At 44.6% G+C, this 21060-nt stretch overlaps 2 protein-coding genes and 1 long non-coding RNA gene across 6 annotated transcripts in view; 1 reads left to right on the top strand and 2 right to left on the bottom strand.

Annotated features, from left to right (window-relative positions):
* The first annotated feature begins 41 nt into the window (after window positions 1–41).
* Window positions 42–5146, top strand: klf9 (Kruppel like factor 9). Its single transcript, XM_056592294.1, has 2 exons — window positions 42–1385; window positions 2459–5146. The coding sequence occupies exons 1-2, from the start codon at window positions 971–973 to the stop codon at window positions 2737–2739; spliced, it is 696 nt and encodes a 231-aa protein (XP_056448269.1). The 5' UTR covers window positions 42–970; the 3' UTR covers window positions 2740–5146.
* fam219ab (family with sequence similarity 219 member Ab) lies at window positions 4491–15412 on the bottom strand. 3 transcript variants are annotated; one of them, XM_056592295.1, is made up of 6 exons: window positions 15154–15412; window positions 13933–14035; window positions 12129–12234; window positions 8167–8247; window positions 7827–7914; window positions 4491–6567 (listed from the first exon to the last, which is right to left on the bottom strand). In XM_056592295.1, the coding sequence occupies exons 1-6, from the start codon at window positions 15229–15231 to the stop codon at window positions 6409–6411; spliced, it is 615 nt and encodes a 204-aa protein (XP_056448270.1). In that variant the 5' UTR covers window positions 15232–15412; the 3' UTR covers window positions 4491–6408. The 3 variants fall into 3 exon arrangements, with proteins under 3 accessions (XP_056448270.1, XP_056448271.1, XP_056448272.1); XM_056592296.1 differs by having other exon boundaries at window positions 7860–7914; XM_056592297.1 differs by lacking the exon at window positions 4491–6567 and adding an exon at window positions 7546–7621 and having other exon boundaries at window positions 7860–7914.
* Window positions 15413–19299: 3887 nt separating this feature from the next.
* The window catches only part of LOC130384517 (uncharacterized), a 2829-nt gene continuing 1068 nt past the window's right edge, over window positions 19300–21060 (bottom strand). For both annotated transcript variants that reach the window (XR_008895883.1, XR_008895884.1), the window contains exon 3: window positions 19300–20154. This is a non-coding gene — a long non-coding RNA (uncharacterized LOC130384517). The remainder of the gene's footprint in view (window positions 20155–21060) is intronic.

Below are 21060 nucleotides of genomic sequence, written 5' to 3'. Positions count from 1 at the left end.
GCGGGTTCATAGCGCCCCTAGTGGAGCCCGGAGGAGACCCGCGGGCGGAACTCGCAGCACCCGGCGCCTGAAGGGAGGAGGAGGACGTGTTTACTCAGGATATTGTTTAGTCTGCAGACCTAGGCAGTACTGATGTAGACATAGCCTACATATAACCCCGGGCTGTGGGTCAGGAAGGGCTAACGTTCATTAGTGCATGTTAAATTATAATCCACTTTTAAACCTCGGTATGTGTTGTTTACTTTGTTAGACGATCCATGTATACCTGTGTTTTACGTGAAGTTGGTTGATATTTCAGGTTCTGTGTAGCAGGGCGAGTTCATAGCACTGGGTTGTACAAGAACGTCTTGACTTTAATGGTTTGATTCTTTGATTCATCGCTTCACATAAAGCGGGTCAGGCCCAGTGTTGCCAGATTGGGACATATTTCCCGCCCGATCTTGCATCGCTGGCGGCCCAACCTGGCAACACCGGTCAGATCCCTGTCCGTCAATTTCATAATCGGCAGTTCCGCGTAACGTAAACGAAACGAGTCACGTTTTCTCCTAGCCAATCGCAGCCCTGCTTTATTATGACACCGTGGGATTCCGCGAAATTGTTTCTTGGAGTTGAGAAAAAGTGCTCCGCACAGCTTCAACCAGGCGAGTTGACGCATGTAAGCCAGGTGAGAAGGAGCACATCGTGACAACAACAACATCGATTATATTGGCGGCTATTGATCTGCAAGTTAGGCAGACTATCGATAATAGGTACGCGTTATACTATTATAGGGTTGTGTCGATCCGCCCTGCTTCAGTATCCAACAACCCCTGTCGGAGGAGGATGGTCACATCGAAGACGACACGTGTGGATTGTTAGCCACATGTTTCCTGTGGCCGAGTGTGATTAGCATTATTCAGTCGACATTTATTAGGGATCATTCATTCTTGGCGTCCGTCGGATCCTCGTAGTGCCACGGGGAGCTGAAGCGATGATGTCGGAGTGTGAACCGGCCGCAGAGCGGGTCTCCTCCCAGCGGCCCCCGGGTAGTGGTAGTCCCGACGCGCTGCTGCCCACAGAGGACATGCACAAAGAGAATCAGGAGAACAGAACTTTGTTGATGGTCGCGATGATCCTGCTGGACTTGAACAAATGTATCCCCGGAGGAGGAGGAGGCGCCAAGTGTCTTGTGGCGCAGGCCGACGAGAACACCCGCGACAAGGTGGACCGCCGGTCGGACAGCGAGGACACTCTGGCCCCGGTGCCGGCACCGACTCATTACCGGAATAAAAAATCAGCAATCAGGCACGAGTCTCCCGAGAAGAAGCACAGCTGCCCGTTCAGCGGTTGCGGGAAAATGTATGGAAAGTCGTCCCACCTCAAGGCTCACTTAAGGGTCCACACCGGTAAGTGTTAAGCGACCCCAGACCAAACCTCCCGGTCATGTGCATCAGAACAAAGCTTGTTGGCCCTTTTGAGTTGCGTTTTGCCATTTCTTTCACAAATCTACGCCAACTACGACTACTGAGTGAAGATATCAGAGAGGTTGTCTCTAGACTGGTGTGTCCCTGGTCCCCCTGGGCCTATTCATTGCAGTATGCCTTTCATAAAATAATAAGGCTTAACAGAATTGACTTGTGTGTGTGTTTCGGTGGGGGTGGGGTGTGTGTGTGTGTGTGTGCGTGTCTCCCGATTGGGGGGTGTGACTGCGGTTCTCCGCAGCCTGGGGGCGTGGTCTCCAGCCCGCTGTTGACACGCGTTGATGTTCTGTTCTGGGAACAGCGCGTTCCGCCGCCGCCATTTATTTGTGGTGCATTGTAAATAGTTTGGGCGGAGTTCAGATGTGGTGAAATGTGTTTCGCAGCTTGTGGCAGAGCCGTGACTCACGATGTCGGGGTGTCTGCGATACATGACGTCGATTTAAATTCCAGGACTTCCAATCTCTGTGCCGTTCTGTGATATTCGCTTTTTAAATGGGGATATAAAGACGTTTGACGAGAGCTTTTATGGCAAAACGCTTTAACGGAATGACAGTGAAGGGTAAAGGTATCCGGACAACAATGTTCGCATGGCAACGAGACGTGTTCTCTGACTCATTTGTGGGTCAATGTGACTTTGCTGTCCCCACATGTTCTTAACCGGAGATAAGCCCCCTGCGCAGTTATTTCCTCATACGTCATCGCCCCGTCACGCCCCCTACTTAGGTTGTAAACAAGAACAGACACGTGGTCAGAGGACACGCGCCCGTGATGGCAAGGAAGCTAAATCTATCGCAATAGCTTGTTTATTATCTTTGGCTATTTGTTGTTACAGAAGCTTATCGTTGACCATAAAGTGTGTGTGTGTGTGTGTGTGTGTGTGTGTGTGTGTGTGTGTGTGTGTGTGTGTGTGTGTGTGTGTGTGTGTGTGTGTGTGTGTGTGTGTGTGTGTGTGTGTGTGTGTGTGTGTGTGTGTGTGTGTGTGTTCGTTCTGTCTGCAGGGGAGCGTCCGTTCGAGTGCACCTGGAAAGATTGCGGTAAGAAGTTTTCGCGGTCGGACGAGCTGACCCGGCATTACCGCACGCACACGGGAGAAAAGCGCTTCAACTGTCCGCTGTGCGACAAGTGCTTCATGAGGAGCGACCACCTGACGAAGCACGCCCGGCGGCACGCGGGCTTCCAGCCAAGCATGCTGCAGTGCCCCAGCGCGGCCAAGAGGCGGCGCTGCTCCCTGTCCGTCTCCTCGTCCGACTCTGGAGACCGAAGTCCCGCTGGGTTTTAGGTTAAGGACACACTCCCATTCAGACGCAGGAGAACCCATGTGCACGGGAGGACGAACGCATATACACGCACGCACGCATACACAATCACACGCACACCCGCAAATCACACTACGATTTCAGCAGTGTTTCGTCAGTGCCAATACCATTCAGTTGGGTTTGCTGTGACTCTTAGCGATTTCCCTGTGCACTACAGACTATTCAAAACGATACTGTAAATAATTAAAACGAGAAAAAAAAAAATCTAACTCATGACTATGTGCAGATGTTCTCTGTAAATATTGCAAACGCAGTGTAAAGTTATCTTTCCATTTCAAAAAGTAAATCTTTGATACTACCTAGAATCAGCGGTCATTCTACTGTGAGTCTCCTTTCTTATTTCTAATGTTCAGAAGCCGCCAAGGAAACAGTTCAGAAACAGCTAGGTCACATGTACTGAGCTGGTCAGGTAACTCTGATTTTTTTATACTTGAATAATGTGCAAATGAGAAGCCTTTTGTGTGTAGCTTTCTAGATGAACGCAGACCTATAAAGAGGAGGAAACAGTAAATAAATCACACATTCAATGAATGTGTTGGAATCTTGTTCAATTATTTACAGACTGTGTTAATAGGCTGAGACCAATTCAGGAAAACTATGTATTTTGCTGACGAGTTATGGAAGTGATCTATGTATTATATCGATTTTAGTTCAAACGAGGCCTTTGTTTGTCCAATAGTATAATAATACACTAGAATTAGCTTAATGTTAAACTGGGTATATTGAAGTAAAAGCATTTAGAGTTGAGTATAGTTGTGTATTGATTAGGCTTAAAGTATTATATAGTAGATATTATATATCTACTATACTAGAAGATAATAGGGATAGCTACTAACATCAGTTCATACCTTGTTCACTCTGCTATCAGTCAGCTGGTTCGCAAGATAATTATTCATAGTAATCATTAAATAGTCAATTTCCTGTCTCTTCCAGGAATTTCATTAATATTGATGCAAAGGAGACAGAACGTATGCAAGTATTAATTGCAAAGCTTTATAGCAGAAATATAAGGTCATTCAATGTCTCACTCACAGTAGTCTGGACTCTGGATTCTAGTAGAAGGTTATGACATTATTGGGTCATAACTACATTTTATGTTATGACCATTTATGTTAAGGCATTGAGGGAATGGTGGATTGTTGTTTTATTGCAAGGAAATATAAGTTATACCCCTGGGGAGAATTGGAAGCACACAGACGATTCATTTCAGATGCATGATTTTGTGTGCTTCTTAGGATTACCTCTTCCGTAACGTGTGAAATTATTTAAAAAGGAAGTATTTTGTTATGAAATTTTGTACAACATGGAATCAGACTGTTTTGATAACGACAATAAATCTCCAAATGCCATTTAATGCTTAGAGAAACCCATAGAACAGCCTCTTCCCATGCCAACCCCAGTGTAAAGTGAGAACAGATTCCCACCTTAAAGCATCAAATTACTCAGACGTTGGTGCCTTTCAGCCTGAAGCCTTTACTTTGGATTCTGCTTGCTGCTTGTGTTCTAGGCCACTGTACAGGGTTACCCAGGGTCCAGCACAGGGGCTTGGAAATTGTCATGTTCATGGAGGGAAATGTGCTCCTCTTGGTTCTAACAATAAACTCAAGAGGTCTTTCTAAATATGTTTCTGTTTGTTTCCAATTGTCCCGGTTACTGTGACACATTGCAAACCGATGTGGCTGCGGTTCCTTCCAGGAAAACAGGGAGTATTGGAAACACAAGGTCGGCGATATGTTCATGTTAATATTTGACAGGTACAAGTAATGAAACATGAAGTAGGGTGAGAATATTTACCACCAGCTTCTTGTTTATTTATGGATTTCATACACTACACAGAACATTGTTAAATACTGGAAATAAAGTGTTTACAGTACAAAAAAATAGTCTAAAACAAAATGAAGACAATGTTCCCCCATGTCTTAAAGTAAAAACATAACATAATCCAGCAAATGTTATTTTAAATAAATCACGTAGGGAAATAAAAATACACGCGTCTTTGAAACATATCTGTATTAAGGCATACTCTAATTCAATCAACTGATGTCACATAAAAGTGTTAAAAAGATACAGGCAATAATACAACATAAAGCCAATAATAAATCGACAAGATAAAAAAAACATGATTTCTGATTTATGCGAATACAGAAGGAAAAACGTCCCATTGGTTTGGTCACCTCGTCTCCACATGTAAACGATGCAGACACACATAATGGCCACCAGGGGAGGAGTCCCTTAGGTCAAATGGGGGAAAGGACATGTATATGGACATGGGGGATATGAGGTAAAACAAGATATGTCCAAAAACAAAACGGAGCTTATTCCAGTTAAGAACCGTGTTACAGTATAACTCAAGTTATTCCCCCCCTCCTGCCCACCTCCTATGCACGCACGCACACACACACACACACACACACACACACACACACACACACACACACACACACACACACACACACACACACACACACACAACCTTTGGCCCTTGGATGAGCGAGTGGGAGGAGGAACAACAAGAATCTTCCCTTTTCAACACAGTTCATTTCAGATAAGACACTGTCACTGTGTGTTCTTGAATAGGGAAGGCAGTATAAACATCAAGGAAATGTCGTACATGACACAAAATCAAAAATGTTCAATGTGCAACAGTAAGACGTTCAAAATGATTAAATAATAGTTAAACAAAACAATAGTGCCATAACAGTGGTCTGACGATACACAGTAGACAGTAACACCGGGACACTAATAACTGTTAGCAACAGGGCTAACTGTTAGTAGCACCAGGGCCAGCTGTCCTCTCCGTCTCATGAATGATTACTTGTTTACTATCTGTTCTCTTCTGTGTGCTTCTTATCATTCTGTGGCCCTTTGTGATCATACCCCCCGGAGTGAAAGCCAGTCCAGAACAAGTAAAGGATGGTGTTGTCAAAAGAAGGAAGTGAGTAGGAGGGGGGGATTGGGTTGATTAAGTGCAATACCTCCTGTGCTACATCACAAACACGTGCAGTACGACTAATTCAATAGCTTCTAAAATGACGGCATCTACATCTGCCTCCGCTTTTCGTCCGTTCATCGTACAATCCTTCAGTACTTGGTTTGTGTATGTGTGTATGCCTCGTACTCCCATACACAATTCGCAAAATTCGAATAAACTACAAAAAATGTGTCAATATATAAGCTGGAATCAAAAAAGAACAATAAATACAACCTACGAGTTATGTAGGCAGGTCAGCAAGGTCAGCAGCAGTAATCATTAAGGATCGCTTCGCTTCGATGTCACAACATGTACTGTAATCAGAAGGGAAGGAAAGAAGAGAGAGAGCCAAATCCCTGACAGACAGATGCATGTTTCCTACCATAGGAGGAAATCAAATAAATACACTTAAAAACATACTATCATAGTCTTGGGGGGAGGGGGGTGTAACATCTTGTCTAGTTTTCCGTTTGGCCTTTCCTTTTTATTTTCACTGGATTATCTTTTGTCCTACTTCCACCACCAGCGTTTCTCTGTGGTCGCTCTCTGATAGGGTTACTACACTCAGATGAGAGGCAGCTGGGGTTGCGAGGGGTTCATGTGTAAAGTAGAGGGCGGGGCTCGGAGGGGAGCTTTGGGAGACGGGGAGGAAGGGGGAGGGTTACTGTATTTGACAGTCGCTGGAGGAGGCTGCCTGGCAACACATGCAGGTGGGGTTGACGGACTTAGGCGGGATGAGGTCCAGGTCCTCGTCGTCCGGGATCTCGTCTAGACGGTAGCCGTCTTTGAGCAGCTGAATGTTCAGGTCCTGATTGATTTGCTGAAAGCAAAATGGGAGGGGGCGGGGCATGGGAGGCAGGTGTGTTACAAGGAAGGTCAGCCGCACTCACACACACACACACACACACACACACACACACACACACACACACACACACACACACACACACACACACACACACACACACACACACACACACACACACACACACACACACACACACACAAATTAGCTAATATTATGGTCAGCGCTAAGCTTCTGTAAACCCAAATAGCCGAAGATAATAAACAAGCTATTGCGATAGATTCAGCTCCCCCCCCCCCCAAACACACACGCACACATTACATTGGGATTCATGATTTCTACCTGCTACTCTGTTCATCAGGTAAGACCAGTTGTGAGTTCAAGGGAATCAGGTAAGGCTGGTGTCATGTGACCGCAGCTGGCTAGAGGCTGATTCACCTGTTCATGCTTTGATTTTCACTGAGTACAAAGACAGTGCCATCTTTGGTTGAGAACTGATCACTGCAGTGGTGGTCTGTGATCAAACGTTTGGTATTCAAGCCCTGAGATTCACTCACCCAGATCCATATCTATCTTGTAAAAACAACAACAATGGATACTGGAGCACCATCTGTGCTTAGGTATGAGTGTGGAATCACAATAATTACACAAAAACCTAACTTCTTTCACCTCTGTCATAGGCCTTTCACACATGCACAGAAAGTCGCACATTCTCCAGATAATCACTGGTGGGGCTGAAGGTGTGAACTGAAACGTCTGATTCTGCCCCTCAAGACATGAAACTACCAGGCCCTTCGTGTAAATTAACTCACAACGAGTGTGCGGGCGTGTTGTTGACGCGTTGCTGGCGTGTTGTGGAGGTGATTTCAGGTGTGTTGCTGACGTTGCTGAAGAGTCACGTGTTGAAGCCTCACCCGCCCACTTCGATGTGTTGTGAACAAAATACTGCGACTCCCACTGCAGACGTTTTGCGTCCGGCCTCCTACTCTCTCTGCCCCGGCATCACCCCTCCCCTGAATTATCCGGCGTATCTCCAGTATGTTTGAACACGTCTGAGGCGATTCGTCTCCTGTTGTGTGTAACATGTGTGAAAGGGAAACTCTGGATCATTTCCGGACCCGATTCTCCAGAGTTTATCCGGAGTTCATGTGTGAAAGGCCTGTCAGTGATCCACGGTGTTGATAGACATTTAGAGTTTAAGTTACATGAAATATATAACTTTTAACCTAAACATTTACATGCATTATATAACATAAAGTGTGAGTGTGAAGGACCTGATTGAGTGGGTGCCATCCCACCCGTCTCACCTCGGCTGAGGAGTACCCCGACGAAGAGTATCTCGACATATCAAAGTCATCATCGCTGGAACACAAACACATAGACACGGGATATGAGCTCTACATAGAAATGTACACCACACAGGTATAGGGTATAGACCGTCAGAGTTGTATGTGTGTGTGTTTGTGAGAGAGCGTATGTGTGTGTATGTGAGAGAGTGTGGTTGTACACTGTGTGCGTGTGCGTGTGTGTGTGTGTGTGTGTGTGTGTGTGTGTGTGTGTGTGTGTGTGTGTGTGTGTGTGTGTGTGTGTGTGTGTGTGTGTGTGTGTTTTCACCTGTCTGTGTCTAGGGCCACCAGGGGCTTTTCATCTGGACTCTGGTCTAAGGAAGAATACCCTTTGTTGGGAACTACCAATCTGGAAGAGAGGAAGAAAGAAAGGTACTTAATAAGTAGGTTAGCATATAACATAGAGGGCCTCAAGCAGGATAGAATGGAAGGAGACAGTAAGGTTAGGTGTGTTCCGAACACAAAGACATGAATAGGACCCGCACCAGGGGAAATATGTAGCAGAAGAAATCAGATGTAGATCTGAGGTTAACCCCACAGAAGACTCTCAGAGTAAGACCTGGGGGAGGTTGTGCTCGGCTCGTACACACACCACCAGATGACACACACAGCGCCCACAAAGTAACAAGCCTGCACTGAATCAAGCACTCGTTCTCGATCGCTGATTTAAAAACAGATGTATTTCATTTCCATTTTTTTTATTTTTTAGCTCTAAGAGAATGACAAAGGCCCCGACCCTGCGACCTCATAGCTGCTACGGGCGTGGTCAGGAGGAATCGGATCGGCTCGGCTGGGGCTTTGTTAACGATGGATGGAGTAGGCAGATGTAGGCCTGGGACAATCCAGCCAATGAAAATAACCAATAAGAACAAGAAATAAAGAATCATAATTATGTCGGCCGTTATTATATGTTCATTATCAACCGTTCCAGTAATGATGGTGAGTATCATTATGGGATGACCTGTATGGCTTGATTGTATTACAGTCCCACAAGGGGGCCGTTTCCTCAAAATAAACCTTCTTAATCGTTTGAAGACCATGTTTTCATTTTATTTTTATTATTAGTGTGTATTATTAATTATTAGTGTGTAATTATTTTAACATGTTTATAGCCTCACAATCGGCCATATGACCTTACAAATCATCTTTAGTAGGCCTGGGCAGTACAGTAGGCGCTTCATCTCATTAGCACTTAATTAAAGGTTCCCTGACATGCTATTTTATGTATTCTTTAATATAGGTATTAGTGGGCAACTAACACAGTATTCAAAGACGTTCCCGAAATTCAGCCGTGGTGCAGAGTTACAGCCACTACGAGCCAGTCGCACATTGAGCTTCCCCCAAATGCGCTGTTTCGGTGGGCGTGTCAAGGAGGAGGGTGGGGGTGTGGCCCTGAGCAGCTTGCAGCCACGGTACCATGCGCTCTGTTTACAGTGGATGTATCGCAATGGCGAGGCGCACACAGCCTTTAGCCGTGTTCTGTAAATATTCTAGAACACACGGGAGTCCTGGAGCTCTATATCTAAATATTATCATATAGCCTACACAGATATCTATATCATATTATATATATTATCACGGCCAAAAGCTGTGTGAGCCGATATTATGAATCTCAAACGACCGCGTTGGGTTCTCCGACGTTCCTGGTTCTTCAACGTCCACATCAATGTGAATACACACACTGTAACGCAAGTGTTTCTTGTCGGTTCTTTGACGTGTCTTGTATTTCCACAACGAGACTGAGAAGGAATTGGGGGAAAGGAACTTTGGTTTGACTCGCTGAAGTACATGAATGAGGGATTGTTGGCGGCGAATGTCTCCCGCTTGAGCCCCGCTGTGGGACCACCGCCGGAGGCGGAGGTGCATAAGCGCTGCCCGGCAAAGATCCCTTTCTCCTCCTTGTCGTGGTTCATGTTCTTGAGGGAGTCAAAGCCAAAGTTCCTTCCCCCCAATTCATTCTCAACCTTGGCTGAGATAACCCCCAATACTAGTCGCGTTGTAGAAATACTAGAGACGAGAGTCCGACGTGTTATGCGCCATCACACCAACAGCAGAACGGTTATCCAAATAACAAGGAAGTGTACAACACTTGCGTTACAGTCCTGGAGCTCTATATCTAAATAATATCATATAATACATAGATATCTATATCATATAACATATTGTGTGCGCCTCCAGACGATATTATGAATCACAAACGACTTTGTCGGGTTCTGCGACGTCTCTGGTTCTTCCACTTTCACATCAACCTGAAGTCGACTGAACCGCGCGCTGCCTGCTGCCGGCTGCCCGCTGCCGGGCGATGGTGCCTCGCGGCAACCGGCGGCATGTCGCAGTTCATGTACTTCAGCGAGTCAAACCAAAGTTCCTTTCCCCCAATTCCTTCTAAACCATGGCTCAGATAACCCCCACGACAGTCTCGTTGTGGAAATACAAGACACGTCAAAGAACCGACAAGAAACACTTGCATTACAGTGTGTGTATTCACACACACACATGTGGCGCTCGCACGGTCGAGTCTCATTGGCGGGCCAACGTCTCTGGGCGGGCCAGGCAGAGTAAGGGGAGGAGCTGAGATTCCTGATGACGTCATGAATACAGACATTCCAAATCAGCGCGCTTGAGCCTCCGTTTTTTCAAAGGCGAGCAGAACAGCTAGTGCTCGTTTTACACCAAACGCAAGTTTTAGCCACTGGGGGACCATAGGCAGGCTAGGGGAACTCATATTTATGTTAGAAAACCTCACAAAGTGAGATTTTCATGTCATGGGACCTTTAAGTTCTCATTTATTTTTTTCAAAGATTAAACATTTGGTGATAAATAGACAAATCCCAACAGAATTGACTGTTTAATTTCTCAATGGCTTGTTTGGTTTATAAACAACTCATTGATAAACTGCTGTTTTAAAGGACATCCTCATCAGTCTAGTACGGATATCGGTGTGTGATACACAATATGTGGACGTCTTGTTAGGATTACAAGCGCCTTGTGTCTCTGGCAAACACCCCCTTCTGGCACAGCTGAAGGGCTGCTCTAAGCAGAAGGAGCTGATTAGGGCCCTTCTTGAAAACAGCACCTTCTGCAGACGCTGACGTAGCGGCACTCAGGAATCCACAAGGACTGCCCGTCTCAAGGACTCAAACGCTGCTGAAAGCCCCCTCATCAGAAATGGTTAAAGACCGAAGTAAAGGACATGTGTTCTGATCCTGATCCATCCATATTGCTCACCCCAGCTGACCTTTGTGCGTGTTTCAGAGTCCCAAGGCCTTGTTCACTTGTCGTTTGAATGCAGTTTTTATCAGTCGCTCACGCCACGACGCTTTCACTGTATAGGTGTGTGGACGCGGCCATCTGGGCACCGTGTGGGTCGAGTACTGGCTATGCCATTAAAACCACAGCCCATGCCGTAGCCTGCTGGGATTCTTCCAGTACATGCTCAAAAGTGTGCTTTCGCATGCAAAGGTTCAGCAGCCAGGTCCAAACGTTAATGGCGATTTGTTCCCGCCAGGGCTGGCTGCGTTCTCAAACCCCCTTCTCCAAAGGAACCAGGATTGCATCGGATCTGGCACAGCCAATCACAAAAGTGACGAGTATAATTGAAGCCAGTGACAGACTAATGACTGAGGTTTTTGTTCTGTGTATAACCGGTTGGTTCAGGCCTGGTGGAATGTTGGAATGCTCGAATTTGCGTTGACTGAATGCTGTACTGATGTACACATACATTTGCACATACTACGTAACATCCTATAATAACGGTTTCCCTTTTCAACTTTCAGTCCCTTTGAAGCTGCTGTTTACTGCTGCTTGCGCCTGATGTTGAAGTTACAGGGAGCCATGAAACTAAGATGTTCTCGACACAGAGCGCCACCACACATAGTAGAAAGGACCACGCATGGGAAGATCGGATCGGGGTCATCTTTGTTTGGTTTGTTACAATGGAGTGTCAAGGATTCGCACAGTGCTAGAAGATCTGCCACGGCGCTGTCAGGTGGTGTCATGCGAAGGCCATAGTGGAGAAAGATTTGGAATTGATAGAACATAGAACATGGTGAGACGTGTGCTTTTCTAATGGGAGGGGGGCTTCCAGTCCTAGTAGAGCAGCTCCACAAGGAGACGTGAAATGATGGAGGAAAGACTGATTTCCTCTGAAGGTAACACAGATTAAACTGAGTGACCTTTGTGTCCAAACTAAAGCAGCACATCATGAGCCCAGACTAGCAGGTCTCCTACCGTGTCCTGGCCATAACATTGTTCTTCTTGGGCTGTTGGTTCACTGGACTGCCCACCGCGTTACTGTTCTTGATGGGACCCTTTCTGGACAGCTCCCTCTGTTTATCTAGGGAGACACCGGAGCACAATGTGAGAACGTCGGTCTGAGCGTCAGAGCAAACAAAAGGACATGCCAAATATTGTCGTGGCAGGCTACACCAAAACTTCACAAATCACCACAAAAAACAGATTTCCTCGGATCCGAACAGAGCAGTGTACTTTCCGTTGGGTTGTCAGACGGCAGAAACAAGACGCTGCTTTCTCAGATCGTGAGTCAGATCATGAGTCAGCCTCGGATCGAGTGAGTCACCGGTGCACTCCCAGAGTCGTCAGGAGAGGACAGGCAATGAAAACGTGCACTCAACGAAAACATGAGGGGACTCGTCTTCAAAGGGTGTGACAGCTGCTAAATGTTATTATTTATTATTTTGAACCAACCCCTTTAAAAATGAGAATGCCTTGATCATGTATCTGACATTACATGGCCCCCATCGTAGTGGATCAATCGTGTTTCACCAAAGACCGTTTTCCATGTCAAACGACACGTTGCTGTTTCAAAAGTGAGTCTGCTCCACTGTGGGGGAATCCTCTTGAAAGTCGCTTGAAGATAAGTTGTGAGGTGGGACGCGTAATTACGAAGGGCATATGAAACCTGCATTCTGTACAAAAAGTATTCTAGTGGTTCAATGTAGTATTATTAATTTTATCAAATTTGCAAAAAGACATCTCAATGTTACTCAAATTAATTTGTAAAACAAAATCATTCCGGATTTTTCCAAGACCCAATTTTAAAACGCTGATGTCAAAATACGACTGAGATGTTAAACAAAGCAGTTGTTGAACAGGTTATAAGTGTTTACAGGTTACAGGATATAACCTGTTACCTATATAAGTGGTGGTACAGGTTATGAGTGTTAAAATGTTAGAGTTTATAATCTGTTAACAGGTTAGAGGTTATAACCTGTTACCTGTTACCAATGCTTACTGTTTAAAAATATTTTGAATTAAACACAAACCCAAGTAAATCATTTGCTCTTCTTTCTCTGTTTTGAGATTCACACAGACTTAGCAGTCTTGTTTAAACGTTACAAATTGAGTTAATAAACTGAACTTGGAAATTGTTTTAAGTTGTTGCAGATGTTATCTCAGCTAATTGTATTAATTTATTTAGAATAAAGGTGATTGTATGCAGAATGCTGGTGCCAGAAACTCATACAGTGGTTTTGTACAGATGAATAAATAAATAGTAGCAGGTTCTCAATAGTATTTCAATTCAGGGAGGGCGAAAAAGAATGTTTTGTCTCCTAGGGGGGTAATGACAGAAAAATAATTGAGAACCACTGGGTTAGAGGTTACATGTATAAGTGGTGGTACAGGTTATAAGTGTTAACAGGTTAGAGGTTATAACCTGTTACCTGTATAAGAGGGGGTACAGGTTATAAGTGTTAACAGGTTAGAGGTTATAACCTGTTACCTGTATAAGAGGGGGTACAGGTTATAAGTGTTAACAGGTTAGAGGTTATAACCTGTTACCTGTATAAGAGGGGGTACAGGTTATAAGTGTTAACAGGTTAGAGGTTATAACCTGTTACCTGTATAAGAGGGGGTACAGGTTATAAGTGTTAACAGGTTAGAGGTTATAACCTGTTACCTGTATAAGAGGGGGTACAGGTTATAAGTGTTAACAGGTTAGAGGTTATAACCTGTTACCTGTATAAGAGGGGGTACAGGTTATACAGAGCAGGTTGGACGGTGTTGACCTCACCTATCTTCATCTGTAGGGGGGAGGGTTTGTAGGTGAGGCTGGCGGGCTCGACCTCGCGGGGATCCGAGTCGGCCTCGGAGGAGGCTGTGGACGAGGCCGGGTCCTGGTGTCAAAGGTCACACGTCTCAGTGACTGACGCATTAGCTAAACATCCCTGCTGTCATTTGCAGAGGAGCTAAGAACCCATAACCTGCACTTGTTTAACAAAATGATTCTAACTGATAACACGACGACCATCGAGTGATGCCGTCCACGGCTAAAGGAGGCCTTGATATAGACAAGGGGCCTTGGGGTTCGAACCAAGAAACTTTCAGCTGGGGGAGTCGCCTTCAGACTATATGTTCCTATTTAGGCCTACATGAATTATTGTTGTGTATCGGAAGATACCGGTAGTCTGATTGGTGATTGTAGAACAATAGAACAAATACAACTCATTAGAAACCATTACACTACACAGCTCGTACAAGAACAAATAGATCTATAACAGTTGCAACATTTCTTGTTCAACATGAATATTGTCCGCTCTCTCATGAAATAATCAATGCCCAGACAAGTCGATTCCTAAAATGATGGAAGATGAATGTGAACGAACTCTGCCTGGCCGTGCTCATGAGCCGACCGGTAAAGGCTCTCTGGGGGCATTGGGGCCACCGATCAAGTGCAATTGATTGATCCTAGTGGCGCCAAGCTTCCACGGGGACCAGGTACTGCAGAACGGAGCACGGACACATTCGCGGTACGAATCCCAGATAGGCTTCTCAGAATAAAAACAGTACCGATAGTCTAGAAAGGAGCAGACATTAAATCCAATACAATATCTATGAACTGCTGAGATTGGGTACGAAGCAAAGGATCAGTGAATGATGCTTTGGATGGGGCTAAAACCCATGGCGGTCTCCCCAGACATGGATGCTGCTACGCAGCACACCCCACGCAGCTGCTGAGCAACCCATCTCTAAATGTAAACACGTCGCTTTCCCCATTAACAATGGATTACATGTTCTTAAATCGGAAAGGAAAACAGACTTTCACAATTAAATATGATCAAACATTGGAGGTGATGGAGGATGAACGTATACAACCATAACATGGGCCTCGTTCAAACTCACTAAACCATTGCGGGAATGTGAGATTCAATATATGGGCCCATAAATGTAGCATTTTTTAGGGGGGGTAATTTTTTACATTAAATCAAGGCATGGCAAAATATATCTGACTCACAAGAGGCTGCATCTCAGACTGCATCTCCGCCTCTTGCACGGCGCTCGGGACTTGAAATCTATCTATCTCTTCCATCATCCTGGCGACGCGGAATGTTGAATCTCCTCCTGCAGCCTGGTTATCTCGTACCTGCGTGAAAATGAATATAGATATACGGTTTAGATTTTGTATCGTTTATCTCAGCTTTGTAACGGTCTCCTTTGAGAATCCGGTGTTTTGAGCCTCATCCCAGCAGGCGGTGTAACGTTTCTGATCAGTGGATGACATCCACCCACTTCCGGGTGTGGAGCAGTCTAGCCAGATGGGGTTGGGAGCGAACACAGTAATGTGGGTCCACAGTGGTCCAATCATGTTCGATGCAAGAAGAAAAACAAGGACTGCATTGTCAGAGTAAATGTTGATTTGTGAAACACAATTGGAAAAATGAACACAACAGTAATTGGAACACAATTGTTTGGATGTAATTGCTAGAATACTATATTATTTGGATAAATTCGTGTTTCAGTTATTTTAAACCGGTAGTCCGGATTTACCGTGGTCCAGCATCAATCTTTCATGATTTTAAAAAAATCACTACATTTTGTCAACATGTCGCCCTTACAAACACGTACCAGCAGAGGGCAGGAACGGCACGTTTCAAAAGCCGACCACCCAAAACCAGCAGCTACAAGTTTACCCAGTAGTACCCGTAAACTCTGCCAACAGATGGCAATCTAACACCAACAAATAAGAAATAGGCCCACGGACAGGATTTGAATGATGAAGGGTGCAGTTAAATCTGAATTGAAAAAGATGGTCTATTTGGGTCATAGCTAAGACATCTGTATGCAGTTTTGTAGGGTGTTTGATCGGCTATTTGGCATAGACTGCAGCATTTGGACAGGGTAGAGTTTGTTGCACATAAATTACCTGTAGCTAAAAAGTGGGAAACTTAATTGGAACATATGTTTGTAAATGTATTGTCATAAATGTATAGAAAGGTTGTATGTCTTAGGCCTAATCTTACTGGTAGGGCCACATTGAATTGGAGTAATTAGCATTTAGATTGAAGGAAAGCCACTTTAAGTTTCAAATTTTCTCTCTCACACGCACAATCATGTGTTTCATTGTTCCTCAAAGTGTTTTCATTCATATAATTGATTTTCTTTAGCGTTGACGATATTTCAGTTTTCTTTGTTTCATAATTAAACCTTGCAGACAGAGGAAAGAGTTATACAGACTAAATGACTGCGACTTAAAACAATTGGATGTCAATGTTTTTTGTGTGTGTGTGTCTGCTTGTATGTGTGTGTGTGTGTGCGTGCTTGCGTGTGTGTTGTTGTGGAAATTCTTTGAACTGTATTGACAACGCACCTCAGAGTAAACCTAAATCATTTATTGTAATAAAGGGTAAAAATAGTAAAAGATAAAAGTATTCTCTGCTCAGAGAGGACACACAACACGAAAATAAGAAGCACTGAAGTGAGCCCCCAACAGTGGTGAGCCCCCAAAAGTGGCCCCAACAGTGACGTCTTTGAGGGCCCAGATGCAAAAGGTGAGGAAATAGCTTATGGTTTTGGTGTCTCCGGATATAGCTCGTGGTTTCGATGTGTCTCAGTCAATGAAGCGGGCTCAAAGTTTGAGTTCCCCTCAAGGGCGATAAGCGCAGTAAAAACAGTGAAATAGTTACGGTAGAAAATAACTAAGGGGTCTCAGTGTCTTTCGAACAACCTGTCTTATGGAAATGTCCATTACAGTGTGTGTGTGTGTGTGTGTGTGTGTGTGTGTGTGTGTGTGTGTGTGTGTGTGTGTGTGTGTGTGTGTGTGTGTGTGTGTGTGTGTGTGTGTGTGCATGCAAGCATTTTAATGAATCTTTGGCGTCTTGACTTTGAAAACGGGATTAGAGTTCTGCCTGATGAGTCATATCAATTCAAATGGTGTGACTGCGCTGGATTAATAACACACACACACACACACACACACACACACACACACACACACACACACACACACACACACACACACACACACACACACACACACACACACACACACACACACACACACACACACACACACACACACACACAGCTATGCAACAGACACTGGGGTCCTGAAAAGCACCAGTTGCCTGTTCATCCTTAAAGTCCACTCTGACAAAGGCAGGCACCCTCAGAAAATCCATCTATTCAGCACAGAGTACGGCAAAATATCAAACTATCTGTTGAGGTTGAAGAATCCAGGATGAACGTATGTCCCAAATAAACAGTTGAACCTCTTCTTCAAACTCATGTACTACATGTGTGTCTTACCTATAAAGCAGACACAAAACACTGCTACATAAGGCAATGGTACAACACAAACATTTAATCCTAATGAAAACGCACATACCAGAAACATAGTCACACACAAGTGTGCAGCGAGCATCTCCGACCTGTCCATCGGCAGTGGAAGGGCTCTAGTGAGCATATCTGACACAACCCCTACAGCTGAGGCAGATAGAGCTGCAGATTACTTCGGCCACTGGGCCTTTATTAGTAATCTCCCTGCTTGTAGTGTATTTGTTCATGTTATATAATGCAGAGCTCCAGTCACACTGCCTTCAGCAGAGGGAACGGCTTTCTGCTGGCTCGTCCCCTGGATCCCTAGTTGTGTTGATGGATGCATCTGTCATATTTTGGAGACTGGTGTAGGCTGGGCCAGTGAATTCTGTTCATGCCCTGATGGAAAGTTCTTTGCTCTGTGGGAAAACGTGTCAGTATTTGACAACCGGCTGACAGGTACGTCAATGCTGTAGGTAAAAGACGTAAAGAACTATGAAGGTTTTCATAGCTCAGGAGAGTTTAAAACATCAACCCGACTCCAACCGATGCTCTATACAGGGGATGCTTTTGAGGTGGTGCCGGCTGAGATCTGTGCATGTTTTTAAACACCATACCTCTCCTATTTGTTAATGTGCACCGCGATATTTCAATGTACGCTTGCATGGGAGCCTACTAATGTTTGTCCATTCTGTGTCTGGTATTTGCCTCCATTGTCTACCATGTTAACCATCTTATTAAGACATAAACAGACACACACACACTCTCTCACACACACACACACACACACACACACACACACACACACACACACACACACACACACTCACACTCACACTCACACACACACACAAACACAGACACACACCACCCACACACACACACACACACACACACACACACACACACACACACACACACACACACACACACACACACACACACACACACACACACACACACACACACACACACGTAAAATAGAAAGATAGGCATTCCAGGTATTAGCATTCCATAACTTTTTTATTTAAGAAAATAAATTATACATCCAAGAGACACCAACGCCTATGGTGACTCATTTAATGCAGCCCATATTTGTTTTTGTCAATAAAAATGCAGACACAGAGCATAGCATCAGAATGTGAGTGTACCTTTAGGATTTCAATCATAGGTCATATGGGGACCCCAAGTTAAAATGCTATCCAATAGGAAAATGAACCAATAGAAACTAAAAAAAATGGACAATAGTGAGGTACAGAAATGAAATTCGGATAATATACTCCCCAGACTGGAATAGTTTATCCTAATGCCGTCAGAATAATTAGGATTATGTTGGACATGTGAGTGACTGAAATTGAACTCCTGCAAATTACATAATTAGCACTGTGGATATTTTAAGCTCTATATATATTGATGAAGAACAATTGGCTTTGTCCGAAGAATATAATAGTGCTGGACTACAGATTTCCAGCATTAGCTTGCCTTTATTTCCATCATCTTCCTCTCCAACCTGTCTGGCCTTTTTCATTCCCTTTCTTGGTTGGCATTTTCCTTTCCTCACTGCCTTTCTTTAGCTCTCCCCTCTGCTACACCTACCTGCTGATCATCTCTGTACCCCATAGCAATATCCATGCACCATCTGGAAGAGCTCCAAGACGCTGCAGTTCATTCGAGCCTCCCTTGTCCCCAGGTCTCCCTCTCTCACCCTGATTATTCTGTCTCCCACTCAACTCCTCTGGTTTAGAATTCACCTCCCTCCTTGCTCCTTGCTCTTTCTTTCGTAAATGTTTTGCAGTTATGATAGAGAGAGAGAGAGCGAGAGAGAGAGAGAGAGAGAGAGAGAGAGAGAGAGAGAGAGAGAGAGAGAGAGAGAGAGAGAGAGAGAGAGAGAGAGAGAAAGAGAGAGACAGAGCGAGACCAAGATACCAATTGAAGGAGGGGAAAGAGGAGAAGATGAAGGAGAGGGAGAAAGCTGTCCAGGTGCTGTGTGGAGGGAGAGGCAGATGGACGGTCCCAGCGCCGCAGTGTTGGTGAAGATAAGAGGATTGTGGGGCCTGTCTTATTTTTCTGTTCCTTTACATAATCCTTCAAAGGCAAACCTGTCGCTCCGCTTTGATTGGTCTGAGCTCCGCTAACCGGCTTGGGGTAAAGGTGAGAGACACTGACGAGGGAGAAAAGGACTCTTGGATAAAGGAACACGACAAAAGACAGGTGTGTTTACCTCCTTCTGCTCATGAAGGGGAGAAAGGAAGGGAGAAGAATCGTTTCATATTTGGCCACAATGCATGACTCGAGGTCAGTGTCGAACTCTTCCAGAGCTCCCCAGACGCCCGCCCAGACACCCTCCGTCAAGGTGAACAACATTAAGGAGTCTCAGGGTGCCACCAGCCTGTACTTCTCCTCCCTGGTCTCTGCTTCGAGAACCGTGAAGAGGGCCGGTGTCCCATTGGGGGGTTTGGAGGGCACCTGGCAGGCCTTGTAGAGGATGGCGAACAGAATGAGGATGAGGATGCCCACCGCAGAGTTACACACGATGGCGACGATGGCCCACACGGACAGGCCGGTCCTCAGATCGTCGGCCATAGTGTGGGGGGCCTGGAGGAGGGAGCTGTGTTCAGGGTGTTCAGGTCTCAGACCCTGGAGCCTGATCTTGGGCGATCTTCCAGCATCTCAGCTCCATGTTGAGTGGTACAGCCGCTATCTAAAGAGGGGGAGGTGAAGGAGAGAATGCAACGACCTGAGTTAATATCCTGTGTGAAGCTCTCATAGTTCACATGTGTTCAAGCAGAACCCATGTATCTGTTTGTTTAGTGCAAACATACAGAGGTGCAAAGTTTGTGTGCATTGAAATAGGTGCTGTGGGGACACCGGTGTCCTGGGCCATTCAGATTACATGTGTTACCTGACCTGCCTTGGGAGGTCAACAGTTGCTAAGGTTTTTAAAGTGAGGAGTAAGATAGTGACCTATGCACTCATTTTGATATGTCATTGCAATATTTCTTGAGAAAGAGTATTTTGTAAAGTGTGGGTTCATAGAGTGTATAATGGCTAGAAATGCTTACATGCATTTTGCTCCTTAGTTAGAGAAAGATTTATGCTAAATAAGTAAATATTTATGTTAATTTCCTCAGTCGATTAATAGTGTTTATTCTATGGAGACACTATAGTTCAGAAGATACATTTCCATTATGCAAAATTAAAAAGTTGTAGTATTACATTAATATTATTACACCACTTTAGATAGAACAGAGTGGTCACTGAAGGTGGAGAGATTCTTAATGTCCAACTTTTGTTTAAAACATTGCTGTTGTTGTAAATTGGGTACATTTCTGGGTGTCTATTGTTGTGAGTAGAGTTGTCTGTGAAGATAAATGAAACCAATATATGTTTATGGTACTCCAATATAAATGAAAGGAAATAGTTTTATGGAAAGGTCAATGAACACTACACCACATGACTTGTAAGCGTGGTTTAGTTAAATACAATTAGAGCAAATCAGCCTTCCAAGAATACACCATTTAGTCATTTTATGGCTGTCAGGATATATTATTTTAATTCAAATGATATGTACAAATATTTTAGATAGAATGGGGGTTTACCTCTATTA

Source organism: Gadus chalcogrammus, chromosome 6 (genome assembly GCF_026213295.1).
Source record: "Gadus chalcogrammus isolate NIFS_2021 chromosome 6, NIFS_Gcha_1.0, whole genome shotgun sequence".
Taxonomy (NCBI): domain Eukaryota; kingdom Metazoa; phylum Chordata; class Actinopteri; order Gadiformes; family Gadidae; genus Gadus; species Gadus chalcogrammus.
The sequence above is the reverse complement of the archived record's forward strand: the minus strand, read 5'-3'. Positions and strand labels throughout refer to the sequence as shown.